The sequence below is a fragment of the Cylas formicarius genome, unplaced genomic scaffold, assembly GCF_029955315.1.
Source record: "Cylas formicarius isolate icCylForm1 unplaced genomic scaffold, icCylForm1.1 PGA_scaffold_4__25_contigs__length_36172078, whole genome shotgun sequence".
Classification (NCBI taxonomy): domain Eukaryota; kingdom Metazoa; phylum Arthropoda; class Insecta; order Coleoptera; family Brentidae; genus Cylas; species Cylas formicarius.
In genome coordinates, this window is record NW_026844334.1 from 25,484,056 (window position 1) to 25,504,486 (window position 20,431).

The 20,431-nt window shown below is 32.0% G+C and overlaps 1 protein-coding gene across 1 annotated transcript; it reads right to left on the minus strand.

The window, feature by feature from the left end:
* Window positions 1-14,520, minus strand: LOC132700986 (probable ATP-dependent RNA helicase CG8611). The gene is made up of 8 exons (XM_060668591.1): window positions 13,818-14,520; window positions 13,589-13,759; window positions 13,310-13,530; window positions 11,947-12,559; window positions 8,361-8,551; window positions 8,164-8,309; window positions 7,064-7,262; window positions 1-196 (listed from the first exon to the last, which is right to left on the minus strand). The coding sequence occupies exons 1-8, from the start codon at window positions 14,379-14,381 to the stop codon at window positions 79-81; spliced, it is 2,223 nt and encodes a 740-aa protein (XP_060524574.1). The 5' UTR covers window positions 14,382-14,520; the 3' UTR covers window positions 1-78.
* Window positions 14,521-20,431: the final 5,911 nt, after the last annotated feature.

Here is a 20,431-nt window from a genome sequence, read left to right on the forward strand (position 1 = left end):
TAATATCATTAATCTTTGTATTAAAATAAATGGTACATGGGATTTAAACACACATAACTGTAACGATTTGTTAACGAATTAAGATTTTTTTCGCTTCTTTTTAACTGGTTCCAGACCGCTGGAGAACTCGGATGTCGTTAGACTTAGGGATTTTACTGGTCGCTTCTTTGATGCTTTACTACTCTCTTCACTGTCGCTAAAACAGAAGAAAGCATTAATTTTTCAATTTTAATTTTCAATAATAACTTTTTTGCATATGCGGCAAAGAATACATTGGAGAGACCGAACGAAATATTTCAATTAGTCTCAAAGAACATGAAAGAGAATTAAAAATAACACAAATAAACTCATCAGCAGTTGCCGAACACAATCTTACTCAGGTCAGGTCTCTACCTGTCACTAACATGGGAATCAGTTATCCGAGGCGGTGGTTATGCCCCTCATTTAGCTCCGCCCCCCTCAAACAATATAAAAGTAGGTACAGAGTAAAATGCGAGCCAGTTTCTAATCTAATCTAATCTAACACGGCAATGTCCTAAAGATGACTCATGTACAATACATACAATTTTTCGATTTTACGCAAAATAAAAAGTTTATATTGTTCATAAATAAAATTTTAATTTCGTTTTCTTATCCATTTTATTTTAAATTTAAATGACCATGAACAAATATAATAAGTATATAAGATTTCAATGCTCATGTTAACGAAAGTATAATAATAAAACATTATCTCAAAAACATTCTGCTAAGATGCTTCCTTCTACGTGAAATAGTGCAAGTATTTGGATTTAATTTTAATTAAAACGAGGAATTAATTTTTATTTATTGTTTTCATCGTTTTTTGTTAATTGTTAATGGTTTATCGCATTCATTATTATCAAATTCCTTTGGGACTAATGGTAAAAAAGTATAAAGGTAATAATGCAGTGCTCCAAAAAGACAAATTGTTGTGTGTGTCTTTGCATTAACGCTTACAGAAAAGCTTTAATATGAAAAATGTTTTAAAGATATGTAAAAAATTTCATAAATGAGTCAAAAAAGGTATCCTGTATCAGGGTAAGGAAGCATTTTTGGACGGGCGTTTAATATAAGAAAATGGGATTTATTTTGGATCCCACTTTCCGCACCCTGTATAGTATTTGACGACTCAACACACGTCATCGCACATTGTGTTTCAATAATGCGTATAGAATTTTACAAATATATTGGTTGACAAATGAACTGGCACAATTTTTGAGAATATCATGAATTATAAAATTATTTTAAAAATGTATTATGAAATTATTTTTAAAATGTAGCTATAGCAAGAACCAAATAAAGAATTAGTCATAGCCGACAAAGCTACAGACTCTCTTTTTATAAAGTTTTTTTGACATATCACAAATCGCAAAAATATCTCCAAATCCAATTCTAACGAAAGATGGCACAAGGTAAGCGGAGGAATTTGGAAACATCGCAAAAGGGGGCAAATATAATTCAGAAAAAATTTCAAATGTAAAAATTTAGCTGTGCCTGAGCATATCGACAGTTCAGGCGTTATTCTTGATTGATCCTGTTGACAGGATGACGCGGAAAATATTGTCTGGCAGTTTTTCACATATTTTGTTGACACTTAATAACTTGTTTGTTAGATTTCACGTTCACGTGCATTTTATAAATAAAAACGATCTATTAGCATAACAAAAGAGTGTCTTGTACCCTATTACTCAAATATGCCTGTGACTTTAAAATATATTTCGTTCAACACATATAATTTTTTTCTATTCTATATTTTTTGATTAAAATTGTTTTTGAGATATTTTACATTAATTACTAAATTAATTACCATTAGTAAATAATTGACAGTAACAACTGAAAACAACCAAAGTAGAACAATTGGGCCTGCTTTAATTAAATTTTAACAGAAATAGCTTAAATCATCTACAAAGATCTTTGTGTATTTTGTCCTTTTTAGTCGAGATATCTAGATTACAAATACTATTAAAAAAATATTGTTATACAAAAATAACGGATAAAGTCAGCATACAAAATCTTTGTGTCTTGAAATAATTTAGTCTATACTGCAATTTGAAGTAGTTAAAAATTAAGAATAATAATAATAATAATTATTATAATATATAATATAATAGATATAATAAAAATAGCTGGAATTATTAAAATGAACAAGAAAGAAAAAAAATTAAAGTAGGGGGTTTATTAAATACAATAAGAACATAAGTGTCTATCCAGAAAATTTGGGGGCTTAATAAGGTACAGCAAGTTTAAAAAAAATATATGTGAAAACTTCTGAGATTAATAAATAAACCAGTTTTTTTGTATTTGTAAAGCCGTGCATAAACCCAGCGTGACAATTAAAATCGGCAAAACAGAAGTTCCAATATTTTCATACACAGAATTTTTTATTAACGGATTGACAATATCTTTTCGACGCTTTCTTTATAACTGCTCTGCGTAATATTCGTTATGAAGTAAATGATTAGTTGATGGACATACAGTCAAATGTCGACCAATTATATTTGTTAAAACGTCTCAAATCTCTATTTCGCAACATTAAACCTGTTTTTATTAGCTCCAATATTATTTTCATTGTTCATATATATTTTTTCTAATTTTTTCGGCGCGGAGAGGGTACCCTGCCTCCGTGCCAACGACAAGCAGTCCTGTTGCTTTATAATGCGTTAATTGAGAACACGGCCCCGATGCTTCCCATAATAGCCAACACAAAAGATTAATTACGAACGCTTACACCTGCGATTCCGATCCCATTGAAAGGGACTCGCAGATCAAAATGATACTATTTAACTGGTAGAATAGTATTCAATTCGGCGATTTTTCCCTGCCCCGATATCAATTAAGTAAAATTAAACGGAAATGAGGTTTTAATTTATTTTCTAAGAGCACCTTCGCGATCACAAGAATGCTTCGGTGACGCAGCTGTTTCGAAGTAGCACAACTATTCAAATAACTGACGATGTTTGTTGAATTGTAAATGTCGTAGGCTTATTGTAAGATCAGTTTTATTATATTGCGACTAGGATTTGAAATATGGCTATTGAAAATAAGAGATGATTTTAAAAAGGCGAAGTCTCCCTTTTTACAAAGCTTCTGGATTCCTCTTGCGTCTGTTTGACTGTTTCAGTCAAGCAAAAACCGACTCAGGAGGAATCCAGAAGCTTTGTAAAAAGTATTGGAAGTCTGTGGAAGTTTCTTTGAAAAATTTTGCGAAATTTCTCGTAAAATGTAGTCAACATTTTCCAGAAAAGAGCCGCTAAATTGGGGAGTAATATTTTTTGGTCATATTAGACATCTATTATTTTTTCTTAATGCAAGAGAGTAATAAAATATAAATTTGCAATGACAGGGATCATTAAACAGGGTGGGCAACTTAAATGTTACTTTCAGTTTTTAAGACATATACACCTAGAATCCTTCCTAAATTGGAGCGCACTAATTGTAAATGAATGATTACAATTATAGAGATGGGCAGATAATTATTCTAAGTTTAAGTAAATAAAAAATTATATGGAAGTAAGAATAATATGAAAATAAAAAAATATTATTTCAAAAAAATCTACAATTTAAAATAGAACTTCATGCCTTCATGGAGCCGCGTTTATTCACCTATATTTGTAACTCCGGCGAAGAGCTTTGAACACGTTAAGAATAATATTTTTTTATTTTTAGAAAGCACAGTTGTACTCCCCAGTCCCAACAACAAATTCAGAAACAATACCCATTTGCAGGAACGAACTTTACCAACAAAAAGTTACTATATTTCTAATTTTAAACACAAAGTAAGACCTGTGCGTCTACTTGCCACTCTCGATGCCCTTGACAATCGTTATAGATACAATACTACGCCTATGGAATACGGCTAAGACCTCTAAGTTTTACAGTTTAATAATGATTTATAACTCTCTCGCGTTACGAAACAGAGCATAGGAATACTAATAAGACCGATTTTTATATTCAAATATAGAGATAGAGAATATAGAGAATCTATACAGAGAAAAATAAGTCATTAATAGAAATGGATATCGCCGGAAGCTAACATTCGCAAAATTATGAATAAAAATAACTTCCCTCTTCATCCTCATGTGACAATAACGACGATAGAAATACTAAAAGGATGTCGAACTTCCATTGTCTTTATTTTTAACTTACACAACGTTTCGGACAGTTGTATCACTACCCGTTATCAAGTGTAAATAACCACGATAATATAATACTACAAATCACTGCCACGAGGTACTGTTTAATATTATTCGATACTTTAAATTTATTCACACGTCCTAAAGTTTAGTTTATTAACAAATTCACTAAAAATTTTAATCTCGATTCTTCAGAAATAGGTGAAATAAACGTTTTGAACGGTATAAATAAATTTAATTTAAATAAATAAATTTTTGTCTTTTACCCTTTTCCGTATTAGGCACTTATAATATGCCATAAATAAAAGATGGCATGGTAGATGGCGCTCTATCGATTTTAATAAGCTATCTGCAATGATGCAACATTGCCGTTTCTTGGACGTTTTTTTTTTAATAAAAAAGTCTGTTTTGCGCTATAGCTCACGGATGACAACAGAAATCTTTAAAAAATGAATTATTTTTGACAGTCGACACTTTAGGCAAATATTCTTAAATAATCCGATTCAAAACCATCTAACTACTTTTCACCATAAGGAATTGCTTCTAAACTTTTTGGTTAACAAACATATGGAAATAAAAATGAAAAGGAAGAAAATGAATTAATTTTCCAGAAACTGCTGAAAATTGATGTAGAAAAGTATACAAAGTTATTCAAACACAAAGGGATAGCTAGCTAGTTCTAGAATGTGTTGACATAAGAATAGAGTGTAGACCGTGGGATAAAACTTATTTATTCGGGCATCATAAAAGTTATTTATCCAGGCACCAAGCATTGCTCGTATATTTCTCTTTCCGGTTTGGAAAAATGTCACCTATCCGCCTAGATTTACAAATATTATTTTGCTATTTCCTTCACCTGTAATGGGCGCGGGTAACGCTTTGCGATGCAGCGATGCGATAGGTTTCTTGCCGGCCACTTGAACAATCTTTCTCGCGACGTGATATATTATACACAGAACTCGATTAATACGAGAATGGCGCGTTTCCAGCATTAACGTTAAATGAATCCAACCATCATTTACTGAATTATTTAGTGAGTAATTAAATGGAGGCGAAGCGCGCCTTTTTACCGAAAACACCTAACGCTATCAATCATCTCGTCTCATTAATAAGTTATACGCCTCGGACAGGGCAATATCAAAAGGGCCGCCGGAGAACGGTTGTTCGGAGGAAGTCTGCCGCGCTGCTGTGTCGGCTTGTGGGAAAACGGTAGAAGGGCGCAGCCGCTATTTTAATGCCACCGTCCGCTACCGTTTTCCCAATTGGAAAACTTTACATTTATTCGGGTCAGAATTATTTTCCTACTTTATAGGCCAACCGAATGAGAGTCTAATCGAGGTGACTTTTATTGAAACTGCCACCTGCTATCAAACTCGACAGCAGGTTAGAGGACAATGATATGAATGAATTGATAGTCAATGTTTAATTTTGAAAGTTGGGCAACTATTTTTTTATTAACGATTGAGGCGTGAAAAAACAGTTTTATAAAAAAACATGTGCGTCTTGAAAATACCTACAAGTTGAACTGTAGTTTCAGTGGATCGGGAAACAAACCAAAAACAATAGCTGAAAAAAAGCATCTTGGGCCATAAAAGAAGTTCTAAAAACGTTAAGTAAAAATATTCAAAATTTTTCGCAAGTTAATTACTTTTATTTATTTATTTTTTAATTGTTTACATGAAACGATAGGCGTGTGCGCAAATTAAAGTTCAAGGCTTGTTCTGGTAATTTCAAAAAGGAAAATTAAGAAATATGGATTTTAATTTATTCAAACCATTTATGAAAGTTCCACTCCGAATGTGGATATTGCCGGGACGAGTACAAAAATATTTTTCGCCAGACATTTTCTCGAAAATTTTAAAATTTAGAGCAGTCTCCGCACAATAAGCGAAGCATAGCTCGACAGACAAGTCTACAAGGCTTTTTTTGAAAAAAAAAACCTCTGAGTTTACATTTACGGAATCAAGGTTTTTTTTTAATATCAGCTATTATAACCACCAGTTATCGGCATTTCGAACGCATTTTCCGATGAGTTATTCTTTTTGTTTATAAAAAAATGAGCCCTAATTTTGAAAAATGATTCAAAAATTTTTAAACCTATGTTTCGTAATTTTCTTTTGTAATAATAGTAAAATAAGCCATGAACTTTGATTTGCACACACACCCATCAACGAAGAACGTTTCAAATAAAGAATACAAAAAAAACTAAAATGTTATTGACAACTTCTGCGAAAAATATTGAATATTTTTACTCGATATTTTAGTGCTTTTTTTATATCCCAAAACGCTTCCTTTACTGGAGTGTGAAACTAGTTTAATATGTTCTGCAATGTAGCAATTAAAAACACCAAATCCCACCTCATAAGCAAATGAAAACATCCCGCGAATTCAACAAGAAACGTTCAGAAGCAAAAATTGAATAAAATTAAAAACACACATCAAAACTATAATTATATGTAGAAGCTGTAGCAGTAATTGCAAACAAAAGCCTTTAGAAACAGATCGATGTTTCATAAGAAGCCAAAGAAGAATGGATAATAAAATTTAGATAAATAAGTCTGAAATAAGGAAAGCTGTAGAAAGAGTCCTGGCTCCAACGACCTCAGCTAAACGCTTTATCATTGTTTATTGAAAAGTTGGAAGATAACAAGAGTCCTTAGATGAGAGATAGATGCAGATAATGTAATATATCTAATATAATTAATTATCAAGAAACCAAAAACAAAATTAAACCATACTTGTGATTTTTCCAAAGAACTTCGCGAGAACGAGAAGTGAGAAAAAATATGCGGTTCCCAGAACAGTACTGCTAAAACTACAACAAATTATTTTTGACTACTAATGCCAGTTTTGGAACCATCCTAATACGAATCCGAATTGTGGAACAAGGACATTTTAAGAAACGCACTTACCCATGGTTAGCCAATTTTTTATTAAGCCTCTTGGGCTCTACGGCAGTAATTGCTTTCTTTACACGTTTGGCGATCATCGTCGGCGTCTCCTGCAACGCGAAACTAGTGCAATAATGCCCCAAATTCAAATTCTTGAAGTTGAACACAGTCTTCATGTTTGCTGGATATGTACTGTAGAATCTAGACCAAGATGAGTAGGCTGAAATCAAAATCGAATCAGTTGTCTCCTATTCATGTCGAAGTTGGATTCTCACGATAGGATCTCCGAAAGAATAAAAGATACAGGACGAAACAAAATGAGTAAGATTGATGCTGATTTTTCTATGGATGTTTGTGGTTTTGAATTTATTTGCTTTTAGCTAATATGTTGCAAGTTACAAAAAACCCAAAATATTGAATATTTTGTTTACCAATTACAATAATGATTCTAAATTATTATTATACACTGTATTTTTTTCTCTTGTTCAAGTTAAAATTCTATCTTTATTCATATTTAATACCATAATTTATACGATACAATGTTAACGCTAACCAAAACAGGTCAGGAAAAACTTTTTGAAACCACAAAAGGGCACATTTTAGCAAAAAAATATTTACTTAGAATGCATTTTTACTAACATTGCAATATTTCAGTTTAACACCTACATTATTTGTATTGTATTTTTTTCCTATTTGTATAATAACAATGTTTGTTCATAATTATCATTTATCATATTATATTTACTTGTTTTTAATTGTTGTTCATTTTTACTGAAACGATAATTATTCTAAAGAGGCGCAAATTTTACACTACCCTAGTTAAATATTTGTAATAGTCTATCTACCTATCTACATGAACCTACTTTCGGCAATGCTTTCTGTTTTAAAGTTAATGTGCTACCCGGTAGAAATAATTTTCACATTAAAGAAATCATTTATCCGCGTTGGTCAACGATTATCGATCTGACCCGTTCCCACTTCTGAAACAGAAGCTGAATAAAGTGCCCTTTTATGTATCGCCTCGACAACATTAATCCTTCAACGCCGAAATGATTGATATTAAAAACGACATACAAAGAACTGGACGTTGTGGTGGCTTACCACACTTTGAAAAGTCTTACCAAGACATCCTTTTCGATGCAGCTGTTTATCGGACGACAATGCCAATTCGAATCGCTTTTGCAAAGCTAAAATTGCCTTGTCCTCTTCGGGTTCCATCATTAAGCCACTGAGATCTTTAAGAAAATCTTTTTTTGCCTCCTGCAAACTACAAGCAACCCGATTTTGTTTCAAATTCATATGGCAATGGCTAACTTACAATACTCTGTGCTCACGAAGACGATTAATATATTCTTGTTCTTCGTGAGTTAAAAAGATTAAAGCCGATCCTGATTTGCCCACCCTTCCGGTTCTACCCACTCTATGGATATAATCGTCGTTAGAAACGGGGGCTGTGTATTGTATTATACAATCTGCTTCTGGCACATCAAGTCCACGAGCTGCTACGTCCTGGATGTTATGCATATACTATCAGATATCGACATACCCTCTCTCCATCAATTTTTTTAACATAATAAATATTTAATTAATAATAAACTTGTGACTCGCTATTAAAAGATCTGGAGCAATAAAAAGGAGGTTTTACCCAGTTTTCGAAATATTTTGGCAAATGCAGCCTTATCCGCAAGCAATGGCAACTTTCGAATGTACATACCCTACAACCAAAATTTCTCTCACACAAAATCTATAATAGCACTATCACTATGTGCACAAAGTTTCGTATTTTCACCCGTAAGTGAGGACGTAAAATCAAATGGAGAAATTTATGTTTTACCAATTATTTATGTAATGATGTCGTTTTTGAGTTTTCTCCGATTACAAGTTTTGAATATTTTGAAGTTTATGCTTAAAAATTTCTCGTATTGTTAGCTTAATATTTTGCCAATGAAAGGGATATTGGAGAATTTTTTTAACTTAAATTCTATACGAGAGTGAGTGTTTCCAACTTTCTGATTGTTTGGTTGATGTATTGGTCATTTTAGATAAATAATAGCTTGTTCCCAATAAACAAATTGAGTAATGTCACTAAGAGGAAGCCTCTGAAAACGTTAACAACATTAATAACAGTACTCGAAATTGATTGAATTGTTAAGACTGGAATCAGAAATGTGTTTAACAATTGCACCTACAGGATGCGCCAAATTCGAAATGTTTATGTTTTGACAAGGTAAAATATGTGGAGTAATTTTTGAAAGTTTTTTTGAAAAATTCAATACAAGATGATCGATGTGCTACAGAAACACGTCATAAGCATTTGTGGCTATTCACAATTTACATGGAAGCTTGGCAACTATTGCTTTGAGAAGAAAAAAATTCAAAAGGTAAAGGGGAAAAAATGTAGAGGAGAATAGCAATAGTAAATAGAATTTATAGCCTATTCGGTATCATTTTAACAAAAATAATTATGAAGATGATGACTACAAATTTTGATGAGTCGAGGACCAGTTATCAGTTTTTTTTTAGTAGTAATTATTAATCATTATATATTATATACTTTGACATTATTGTCACATTTATTTTGGAGTAATTTTATAATTATGTTAAAAAAGCGTAAGCTTCAGCCCATCTTAATAGTACCATTCTATAAGAAACTTTTATATTGACGTTTTATTTACATCTTTTTCCTTTTTTCCATTTATATTAGTGGGAATCTCGATGATCAACCGCATAGATTGTTAATAATGGATCAATAGTGTATAGCAGATCTAAACCTCACTGTAAATCTAAATTAGAAAAAAAAATTATAAGGTAGTTAGGAATGTAGATAAAGCGAATGAAAATGGCTGACAACAATAATTCCATCCACGTTGTATTTAGGCTAACTTAATCATGATTTCGCGTAGACACAGGGTGGATGTTCAATGGCATCAAAACTGAATCGGGTGAATTTATTAAATTATAAATCTTGGCGCTTAAAATTAATATAGATCTTTTTGCAGTGTCAGTAGACGAAATCGGGGAGTCCGTTTATCTAGCATTTGAACTTATTTAAGCACAATAAGCATTGTAAGATTCAATTATTAACTTATTTCAATTTCAATAACATGAATGTGTAAATTTCAACGAAACAATTTTGTATCCACTTCTCAATAAAGAAACTTAATGTTTGTCTACAGAGAATAACAGTTAGTATTTGTTTCGAAAAGCTTAGGATTTTGTTAAAATTACCATTTTATAATGGTGCCATTAAAACACCTGCACAAGGCCATTGTCCCTATAAAGGTAAAAAAATCTTTTCGCGCCCTCCCAAAAAAAGCATTATTCTGTCGACGGGTGGGTGCTACTTAAATAGCAGCGCATGTGTTGATGATTATTATTACAGGTAGCTAATAAGTTCTTATTCAAAAATGACGATGTCCCACCGTGAAGACAATTTGTGGAGATCCGCCGCGGTTTCTTTGGACCAACAGGCGTGCAACGAAAGGGACACTCGAGGAAGCAATTTCCCGATGCTTTCGTGTTATTATTAATGACCCGACTATCATTTAAAACGCTTTTTATTGAACTATCCCTATGTGTTTAAAAACATATGCGGAACAAATTTAGATATGGTATCAATTCAATGTATTTAATGCGACCATTGAAGAAACAAAAATTTAATAGAAAATTACGCAAGTTTAAAACCGCATTTTATGAAATAAATATAATAAAGAGGTTTCTTTTGGTATGACTTTGGGGCAGCGCAACGATTACAAACGAAGGAGTGTCTGAAACTTGTTTTTTATTTATAAAACGTGTTCCTAGGTTTGCATCTTTGCAAAACACCATGAATACATTTACTAAAATTATGTTTTTTTCACTCCCCAATCGAATATACCCAATTATTCTCGGATCAACTGTGCGAAAAGTATAATTTTAAGATAACAGCTTCACGTACTTTAGTCATAAGTTTGAGAGCGATCGGTTGTTTTCAGTAGATTTTGGCCATGATGTTTTGATTTTTATCAATTCTCATCGTCACGTCACATGTCATTTATTTAGTGGATGTGTTCATGTTCTTTTCGACAAATGATCGCAGAAAAAGTAAAGTACACCTCTTGAGTATCTTTAAAAGGGCAATTATCAAACTTGTTGCCTACTATACTATTATTTACGGTTATCCACAATATAGGGCACGAAATATTGTAGCTTTCAAAAATTTAGACGTTTGGGATATGTGGAGGATCTATTAAGGTTGCTTTTTTAATTTACGTTCATATCGTATAGGTCACACTGTTTTTGAATCTGAAAGTGAATGTCTGCTTGATTTTGTCAAAATGTAACATAATTTTAATGTTTAATTAAGAAGTATAAGCGAAAATATTTTATATTCTAGTATATGTATATGTATGCGTGTAATAAGTATACAGAGTGTCTAAACATTCAACCTTTTACTTATAACATATACAACTTTGTTGAAAGCGAACAGATGTTTTTCGATATTGCTGTGACAAAAATGCCGCAATACTGTGAAGTTTGCAACTTGGTAGTTTGAGTTCCAAGTGTCATTCGTATGTAAATAAATCAAAGACGTGTTATATAGGCGAATGCACTTTTTGTCTTGTTTTACATATTTGTGATTGGTATTATGTAATGTGTGAAACGTGTTTTTAAGTATTTTAGACCGCTACATTTTTTAGTTCCTTACTTTTTTTTAAGGATATCAGAGTCCAAATGTCATGAAAAGTAGTTGGTGAAAAGCAACTGTGCATTAACGACCGCATGATGACGATGGCAAGGTATAAAAACCACCTTATAAAATTTAAATATAGTAAAAATTATCCAAAGAATACCAAAAAACCTGAACTGGAACAACTATTCAAAATAAGTGTTTTAACCGAATCCAAAAATTAAATTACACTTACCGTACAGATTAAAACGCCTTTCTCTGCTTTCCTAAATCCGTTAAACACTTCTTTTCTCTGATTCTGATCCATATTACCGTGAAGTTTAAATAATTGAAGCTCCAAACCTTCATTTTCGTCGTCCTCTTCCCATTCAAAATCATCTAATAGCACTACTTCTCCAAACTTGAGCTTTCCTCCACGTTTTGGCATATTGATTAAGCATTTTGTAAATAGCTCATAATGAAAGTCGACCATTTGAGTTGTTGCCATAAACACAAAAGTTTTCCCCACATTCTTAGTTTTGGATACGATTAGAGCTCCTAACATTACTAAACGATGCTTCACAAAAGTAATTAAAAATTCTTGCCTAACTGTTTCTGGTATTACTAAATTTTCGCGACCCACCGCTGATTGTTCCAGTGTTTCAATATATTCGTGCTCTTTCATAAGAAAATTGGTCAACTCCAGTATCCCTTTTGATAAAGTAGCAGACAACAAGATCGTCTGAATATTATTAGTCGTGGTATCAGTTTCAGTCACTGGTGTTTCAATATTACGATTTTGTCCTTTTAAAAGAGCCAGTGGATTATATGACTTGCTTATTTTGTGATTTTTGATTTCTTCTACCAATCTATTGTATGAGAAGAGAAAAATGCGCAACAATATTGTAATGAACAAAATACATTAAACTATTATAAAACAACATTGATTATACAGTATTTTTAAGCTAGATTTGTCGGAAACGTTAAGGCAACAGGGTTATTTACCTAAGAAAAGGATTGCGCATTTTAAAAGTAAAAAAATAGATCTCGAGATAATCCAGGTAAACAATATAAAAACTGGAAAATCATGCTTTCTGCTATATGTGTATTTTTTGTGATACAATATTTATTCTCTGTCTTGAACACAGAATTCTACATTAAACAGACTTAAACACCCTGTATATTTCTAGTGTAATTTAGCTCTTTTTTGAAACACTTAGAGTTTAAAGTTAATTAGCAGAACAGGGTTGAATTAAAATAGAAGGAACAAAAATAACAAAAAATCAAAAAAATTCTAGTTGGGGAATTAAATCTCCAAATACAATTTTTTGTCTTTAGTTTAACTGTCTTCATAGCCAAATACCTTTTACCTACTGCTTTCTTATTTTATCTTTTTTTTTTATAAAGAAAGACATATCATAATCAGTAATAAAACGAAACCATGAAAAAAAATGGATCTTTTGCCGCCATTTTGCAAATACTTTCAATAATAAACTGTTTAGTTATGCCCCCATTTTCCAGCTAACTTACATTTACTGTTACTGTTCTCAGATACACTTACACACACTTATATTGGATCTGACATTTTTAAGAACACTAAATTTATATATTCTTCTTACCTTGATATATCTTGTTTAAATCCCATATCTAGTAATCTGTCAGCTTCATCCAGAACTAAGCATTGCACATTTTTTGCATCAAAGGCCGCAGTATGAAGTACATGATCCAGTAATCTACCTGGGGTACCAATCAAAATATGAACACCTTTGCGTAATCTGTCTTTTTCAGTTTTACGATTTTCACCACCACAAAGGTGGCCTACGACTATCCACTGGAATGTCTAAAAAATAATACATTGTCTATTATTCAACAAAATTATAACTTATTTAAAAACTAACATTTAATTTATTAAATACTTCATGTATTTGGAGAGCAAGTTCCCTACTTGGAACAACAATAATAGATTGTAATCCATCACTACGTTTTATTTTGGGGGTAAGTTTTATCAGGTAATCCAACACTGGTATAGCATAGACGAGGGTCTTTCCTGAACCTGTTTGTGATTTGATCTGAAATAGGTAAGTCCATTCACATGATAAACATGAAGAAAAGTAAATCAAACCCTACCAATGCATTTTTGCCTCTTAGTACCACTGGTATCGCTTTCTCTTGAATGCTCGTTAAAATCTTAAAACTGTGTTTCTCTAAGTTTGAAGCTAGATGTCTATGAATGTCCAACTTACTAAATGTCATTCCAACACTGAATACATTTTCAATTAGTGCTCTTCCTGTTACATTTGTATTGACATGAATGCTTTTGTGCTTTTCCGAAAATAGTGAGTGAAGTTTGTTTTGGTTGGTTGTCTCTTCCAACTCATTACCTTCCTCAGTGCTTTTAAGGATTTTATCTTTTTTTCCTTTTCTTTTAATAAGCTTTTGCTCATAATTTGGTCTATCAAAAACAATCTCAGTTCTTTTTGTACCAATTTTCACTGATTTCCTTTTTTCCATGTTTGAACTTATTGGCCGATTGAGAGATTGTGGAACATTTGACAACACTTTATCAGAAGCCTTAAAATTTTGCTTATTTTTTAAACTCCTCTGTCCATCTTGCGTTTTTCTTTTTCTTGCAAACACTTTGTGGGTCGCTGGTTTATCTTGTTTATCCCATGAAAATTTAAACGTAGTCATTGCGGTAACTTGATGTTTCCATGGATTCCCCTGTTACGTTTGAAAAGGATATTTTTAACTTAAACACGTTTTTAAATTATTGTAAACAAAAATTAAGGTTAGTACCATGGAGAAAGTATTTTTCAATTTGGTAAGCCAATTGCGAAGAATCATTCCATTTTATTACAGCTTGAAAAAATGTATCCGCTGTTAATCTACTTGCCGGGAGATGGCGGAATATACTTTAAAGGTTTTAGAAAATTTCCTTTCAAAAACGTTTCCTTTTTATACTTCTTAAAAATACACCAACGATTAGAGTAGTGTACGTATCAATTAATTACAAATGTTAATTTGTATCGATAATCATGTTAGTTATTGCGGTTTACTGAGAATGTTTGGTTACTTTGACTAAATATTAGATACCGGTATTATTGGGTACTCCTGAATAAAAAAAGTGGAATAGTTTTGGTTAAGCTCTGAAGAAGCCAACAGGAAGATTTACGAAAAGTCAGCAACTTGGATTCGTCAACAACCGCTGCATGGGAAATGCAAAAAATTAAAATTTGTAAATGAAACCTAAACCCATTTAAATAGATATAAAAATATAACGTTGATCCAACACTGACATAGGTATAGTAAAATAGGGAGGGAAATTGGGATATAGGTAGTAAAATTTTATATCTTATTTAAATTTCAATTTTTATATAGACAAGAAAAAATACTGTCGCTTCTTCTATTCTATTATTTTTTTCCTCTATTTCTTAGATTGTTTTTAAAATCATTTGACCAGTGATTTTGCTGGTACTATTAAGTTTAATTATCGGTCTAAGTAATATTCTTGTTTCAATTTGTATACTGCGTGTATACTCCGTGTTGTGTTCAAAGGAATAAATAAGTAAAAACGGGTGTTGGTTGTTGATCGAGTTTGTACAATGTAATTTGTGTTTTCAAACAGGTCGTTTTAAATAATTGTCGCGTTTTCAAGAAAAATTTAAATTACATTAAAATCAGCAGCGATTTGATTATTTATTTAGACCTAAAACGTAGAGAAGCGTGTGCGGGCGTATAAAACATCGATTATTCTATTTATCTTTAAGCTTCTGAATAGGATTGTGGGAATTAGTGACACATTAGCAGTCCATTAGGACCCATACTGTGTCCAATTGCAATATCGTTTCTTGTCGCATTAAGCGCCTCGAAAGCGTGATTGATTTCCCCGAAAATCCACCCTACTCGACCATTGTTGTGTAACCTCACGTATGTAGACCCACTGCGGAGTTAATTTCGTAAGCAAATAGAGAAATGACGTTCTCAAGAATTAAGCATTTTTAGGCAGGGGTTGTAAATTAAGCGTAAATACATTCATCGGCGTTTACAGAAAATTTGATTTTTTTTTACAGGTTGAACAAAAAAACAGTCGCCCCAATAAGATCTTAAGTAGTTTTTCTAATAGGAAAGCTGGTCATTAGAGTCAAGTGTCATTATATGACTAACAAATACATTCATCAACAGCTATTTATTTATTTATTCCCAATTTAGGTCATATACGGTACAGAGTACCAAAAAAGCATCCCTGCGTAATAAAAAGTTTTTAGCATGGAATGACAAACAATGCAAAAAGAAAGCAAACCCAAACGATAGTTAACTAACACAAAAGAGAAGATTTGGTGAGTACAGCAAATGCAGAAATAGCAAAATACAGGAAATGATTATAGAACACAATTCATAGTAAAATAATTAGGGAGTTCTCTTCAAGGTTTGCTCGATGGTAGTTATATAATAGCAAAAATGTCGCTATTTCCTGCCTTTTACCTTAGTATTCGTAGGCTAATTTTTAATAAAAGATAAGATGAGTCAAGTCGATAATCTAGAATGCCGAACAGCATTGACAGATCTGCCAGTTATCTCTCGTTGTAAAGAGTTAAAATTTTGAGTGCTCAATAATATTTTTGAATAAATATAGTTATTGAGTATAAAATAGGTAGGGTTAATATCACCGATACAATATATGAAGACTTATCCACTTATCCATAATTTACCAGTCTTGACTTCCAATAAGAACTCCTACAGTTGTTCTAACAATTGTTGATACAAAAAATTCCAAGTTTCAGAATACAGATAGCGCTTTAATTGAAACTGGAATGATTGTGTGCTGTAAATATCAGAGAACCTTATTATGTAATTTTAAATCATTTTTTCAATAAATTATTTTATCTTTTGTAACTACTGCGACCAATCTGGCAACTATGACGTCGACTGGGTGAATTGGTTAATTCAAATAAGCAAAAAATATATACACAAATATTTTAGTAATTTTAAAAACGATGTGATTTAATTTCGATTTATCATAAACCGATGCAGGAGAAATCCAGAAGATTTGTAAATAGGAGGTGTAAACCGGAAATTGTGCATATTCCATTGGGCATTGGCTCTTAATTGTTTATTATTGCCTCTTGTATTGTATTGTATATAAACATATAAGTTAACAGTAACAGTTTTAACAGTAACCGCATCTTAGAAATGAAGCGTAAACCTTCAAAGAAACTTCCACAGGCTACTGTAGTAAAATTTTATTTTGTTATTTGTAACGATTAAGAAACATCCCAAATATCACTATCTCGTAATTGTCTCTTGACTGGTGATTCCTGACTCCTAAATCTTCATCGACAGAATTGGTCCGGAAAAATTCATTGGTCAGTTTGTCAATTGTCAATTGCAGTTTAGCTCTCCCTCCAAAATTATATTTTAAAATACTAAGTAAATTGCTCAGAAAATAGTTCTTGCTTGCTTGCTTCAATAGAGTTTAGATACCCGATGGTTATGGCTTAGCTTGTCAAGTTGTTTGTCAAAATATTTCTGTGTGTAGGGAATTTTATAGGAAATGAGGCATATAGAAAAAACGGAAATAATTTTATTTTCTTTTGAAGCAAATTTTTCAATGTTTAATTGTTCATTCTATGGCCACTTAGGTATATAAAACAAAATTGTTAGGCCTTTAAATTTGCCAAAAATGTTAATGTAATTTTCGGATTTACAACAATTATAACGGAAAACTAACCAAATCTAACAAACTATAAAACTAACCTTAACAACTTGAGTCGCGAGCCACTGTTGGAACGGTTTTTTTTTCCTTTAGGGCGTCGACAAATCCGCAATTAAAACTACAAAAAGAAACATTATTCAGGGGCCATTTCGATTGGGCGAGTATAAAAAGATTTGATTAGTTTTCTATTTCCGGCGAGAAACACGCCAACAGAAATCCGCCAAAAGTTTCAGAACCGTACGAATTTTCCATTTGGACTAAATCCAATTTTTGGGAGGCCATTATTCAAATGCGGAGATTTATGGGAGACGCGCGCGGATATAAAATCACCGAAAATACGAGAAAATGGTTTGACTCGATTCTAATTTATTGCCGCAACGGTTGGGTGCCAACAAAATTGTTACAAAACTCGACGTAAACCCACAATCAGAGACCGAAGCGGAGTAGTTAGCTTTACTGTTCAACAAGGTTTATAACTTGCTACCACAGTGGCGGAACGAGCGGAGATCCATTGGGTCTGTCTGCAACATTTGTTTCGTTTCTCGATCCAGTTCATTTTTTGAGTGGTGTAGTCTTTATAAAATCTACTTTTTCTACCAATTACTGTAAAATACTTAATTATGCAATGATCCAGGGGGTGCAAAGTGTCACTTTAAGACATCAGCTTAGTAGACATTATATTATTATTATACTAACACCAAGCAGTTACGGGAAAGTCTGATATTACTTTAAGAGCAAATTACTAAGTAAATTACTTAGTGTAGCTGAGCGCAGCTTCTAATAGTCAGGTAGGTAGGAACTTTTTGCCGGTTTGTTAATAAATGTGCTTTTTTTTACCACCGGCCATAAAGGTTGATAACTCAACAGTTGCATTTAGTCAAAAAATTACAATAGCCACGACATGATATTATTATGGTTTGCAGAAGGATATATATTTTTAAGAAAAGATACACAGTCTAGGGTCATTCTACTAGAGACCAAAGCAAAGTTAAAAAATTAGAGAAGCCTCGAAGAAAATGACAAATGGAGATGAGATCGGGGAAATTATATTCGAATCTAAAAAAAAAATCTGTACCAGGCTGTGATGAAGTCACAGTCAGAGACATATTTAACTTAAAATATGGTATTTTTTCAAATGAGTTAAAAACAAGCAAAATAAGCGCAGTTTTCAAAGCAGGTAGCAAAAAGAAAATTTTTTTCCTGATAAAAAATTACATGAATTTTAGTAACCAAATCAAAATGATTTATAAATTTATTTTTCATTTAGATTAAAGCATTTGAGAGAGCAAACCTGAGAGCGAATAATGAGAATTGGAAAGTTATGCTTAGCGTTCTTAAATTATTTTGTAGTACCTATAGTTATAAAGCAATATAATTTTTGAGGCATTTATTTGTCAACTTTAGATAGATCATTCTCAAATTCTTCTCTGAAGTGCTGCATATCCTATCAAATAAAAATAATATAAAATTTATTGTTGGTAACGTTTCCGAGTGCTTTAAAATTTGTAATAACCTTTACCTAATAGTCACAAAGAGTCCAGTGCAAAGAGTGGAAAGCCATCTGGAAAAATTTTTGAAGTTTCATTTGTGACAGTACGCAACTGTAACTTAACATAGTCAGGCTATTTAAGGTAAATAATGTTTACCAATGAAAAACTCATCCGTCATCCTATATTACACATTACTAAGAAGTTGAAGAAGAAGAACAATATATTGCATTTCCTACAGTGATAATTTTAATTTCTTATCTCTTTTCCTTTTCTCTTTCCTTTATTATTTTTTCTTTGACCTCTGATCGCTCTTGAACGCTATCATAATGTTATAATTTTGGTCTTTAATAAAAATAAATCAGTAAACATTAACTTTTTCTTTTTCTAATCAAAACTAACCGAAACTTATTACCTTGTGTCACCTTCTGTTGTTGCGGTATGTGAAACGGTCGAGAATTAAACCCTTGCTTGAGGATTCAATGACCTAAGTAATTATTAGTCTGTTACTATAGACATCCTGCTTTATTTGCCTATGGCGCGTGGACGTGATAGATAGTATGCCTTGAATAACGCAAAATGGCAGGGATTTTAGCTTTCCAATTCATGACGGTGGCTTTCGGTTTAAAAAAAAATAAAGCAAAGAATTTTAAAAAGAAGAATATATATATATATATATATATATATATATATATATATATATATATATATATATATATATATATATATATATATATATATATATATATATATATATATATATATACCCACAAACTGCAGTTTAGTGGGTAAAATTATCTTTTCTACGGAAATATCAGTGCCGCGTATCAGTTTCTACCGTCGTAGGGCTACTATATTATCTAATACATATGTGGCATAAAAGAACGGGACGAAGGGATAAATTAGGACAAAACTTCAACAATTTCAATTTCTAAAAAGTGGACGTTACTGAAGAAATCAAAGGCAGAATGCAATCTGCAAATCGCCTCGTAGTTTACTGTCTTATGTAGTCAAAAAGTCTAACAACAAAAATGAAAAGGTATGAAACCATAGTCAGATGCATAACAACATATGAACGCGGAACGTGGAAGATGACCAACGCAGATATTAGGACATCTTTATTCCATGACCTAATCATAAAAAAAAATTAAGATTAAATTTAATATCTCTTATTTGTCAGATATTTTTTGAAAAACTCACAATAATCCTAATAAAATTATTAAAATCCACACAGGGTGTCGCATTAAAAAAAAAGAGTTTAGTTCATATATTAAAACTTGTCAGTTTCAGTTTCAAAACTAACTACGCCACTGGATTTTACGTAAAAAACCCTATCCCGACCAGTTTTCACGACTCGATAAACTAACGCATAACCGAACTACAAAGGGTGCCTAAAAATGAAAAAATATCGTGCCAGTCACAATAATTATCTATAGAGTAATCATACCGAAAATGAATTTTTTAATAATTTCTATTCACCACTATAATGCTCTCTGTGCCACTGTTTTTCTAACCAGCGAACTCCCACACACTTAACTCAT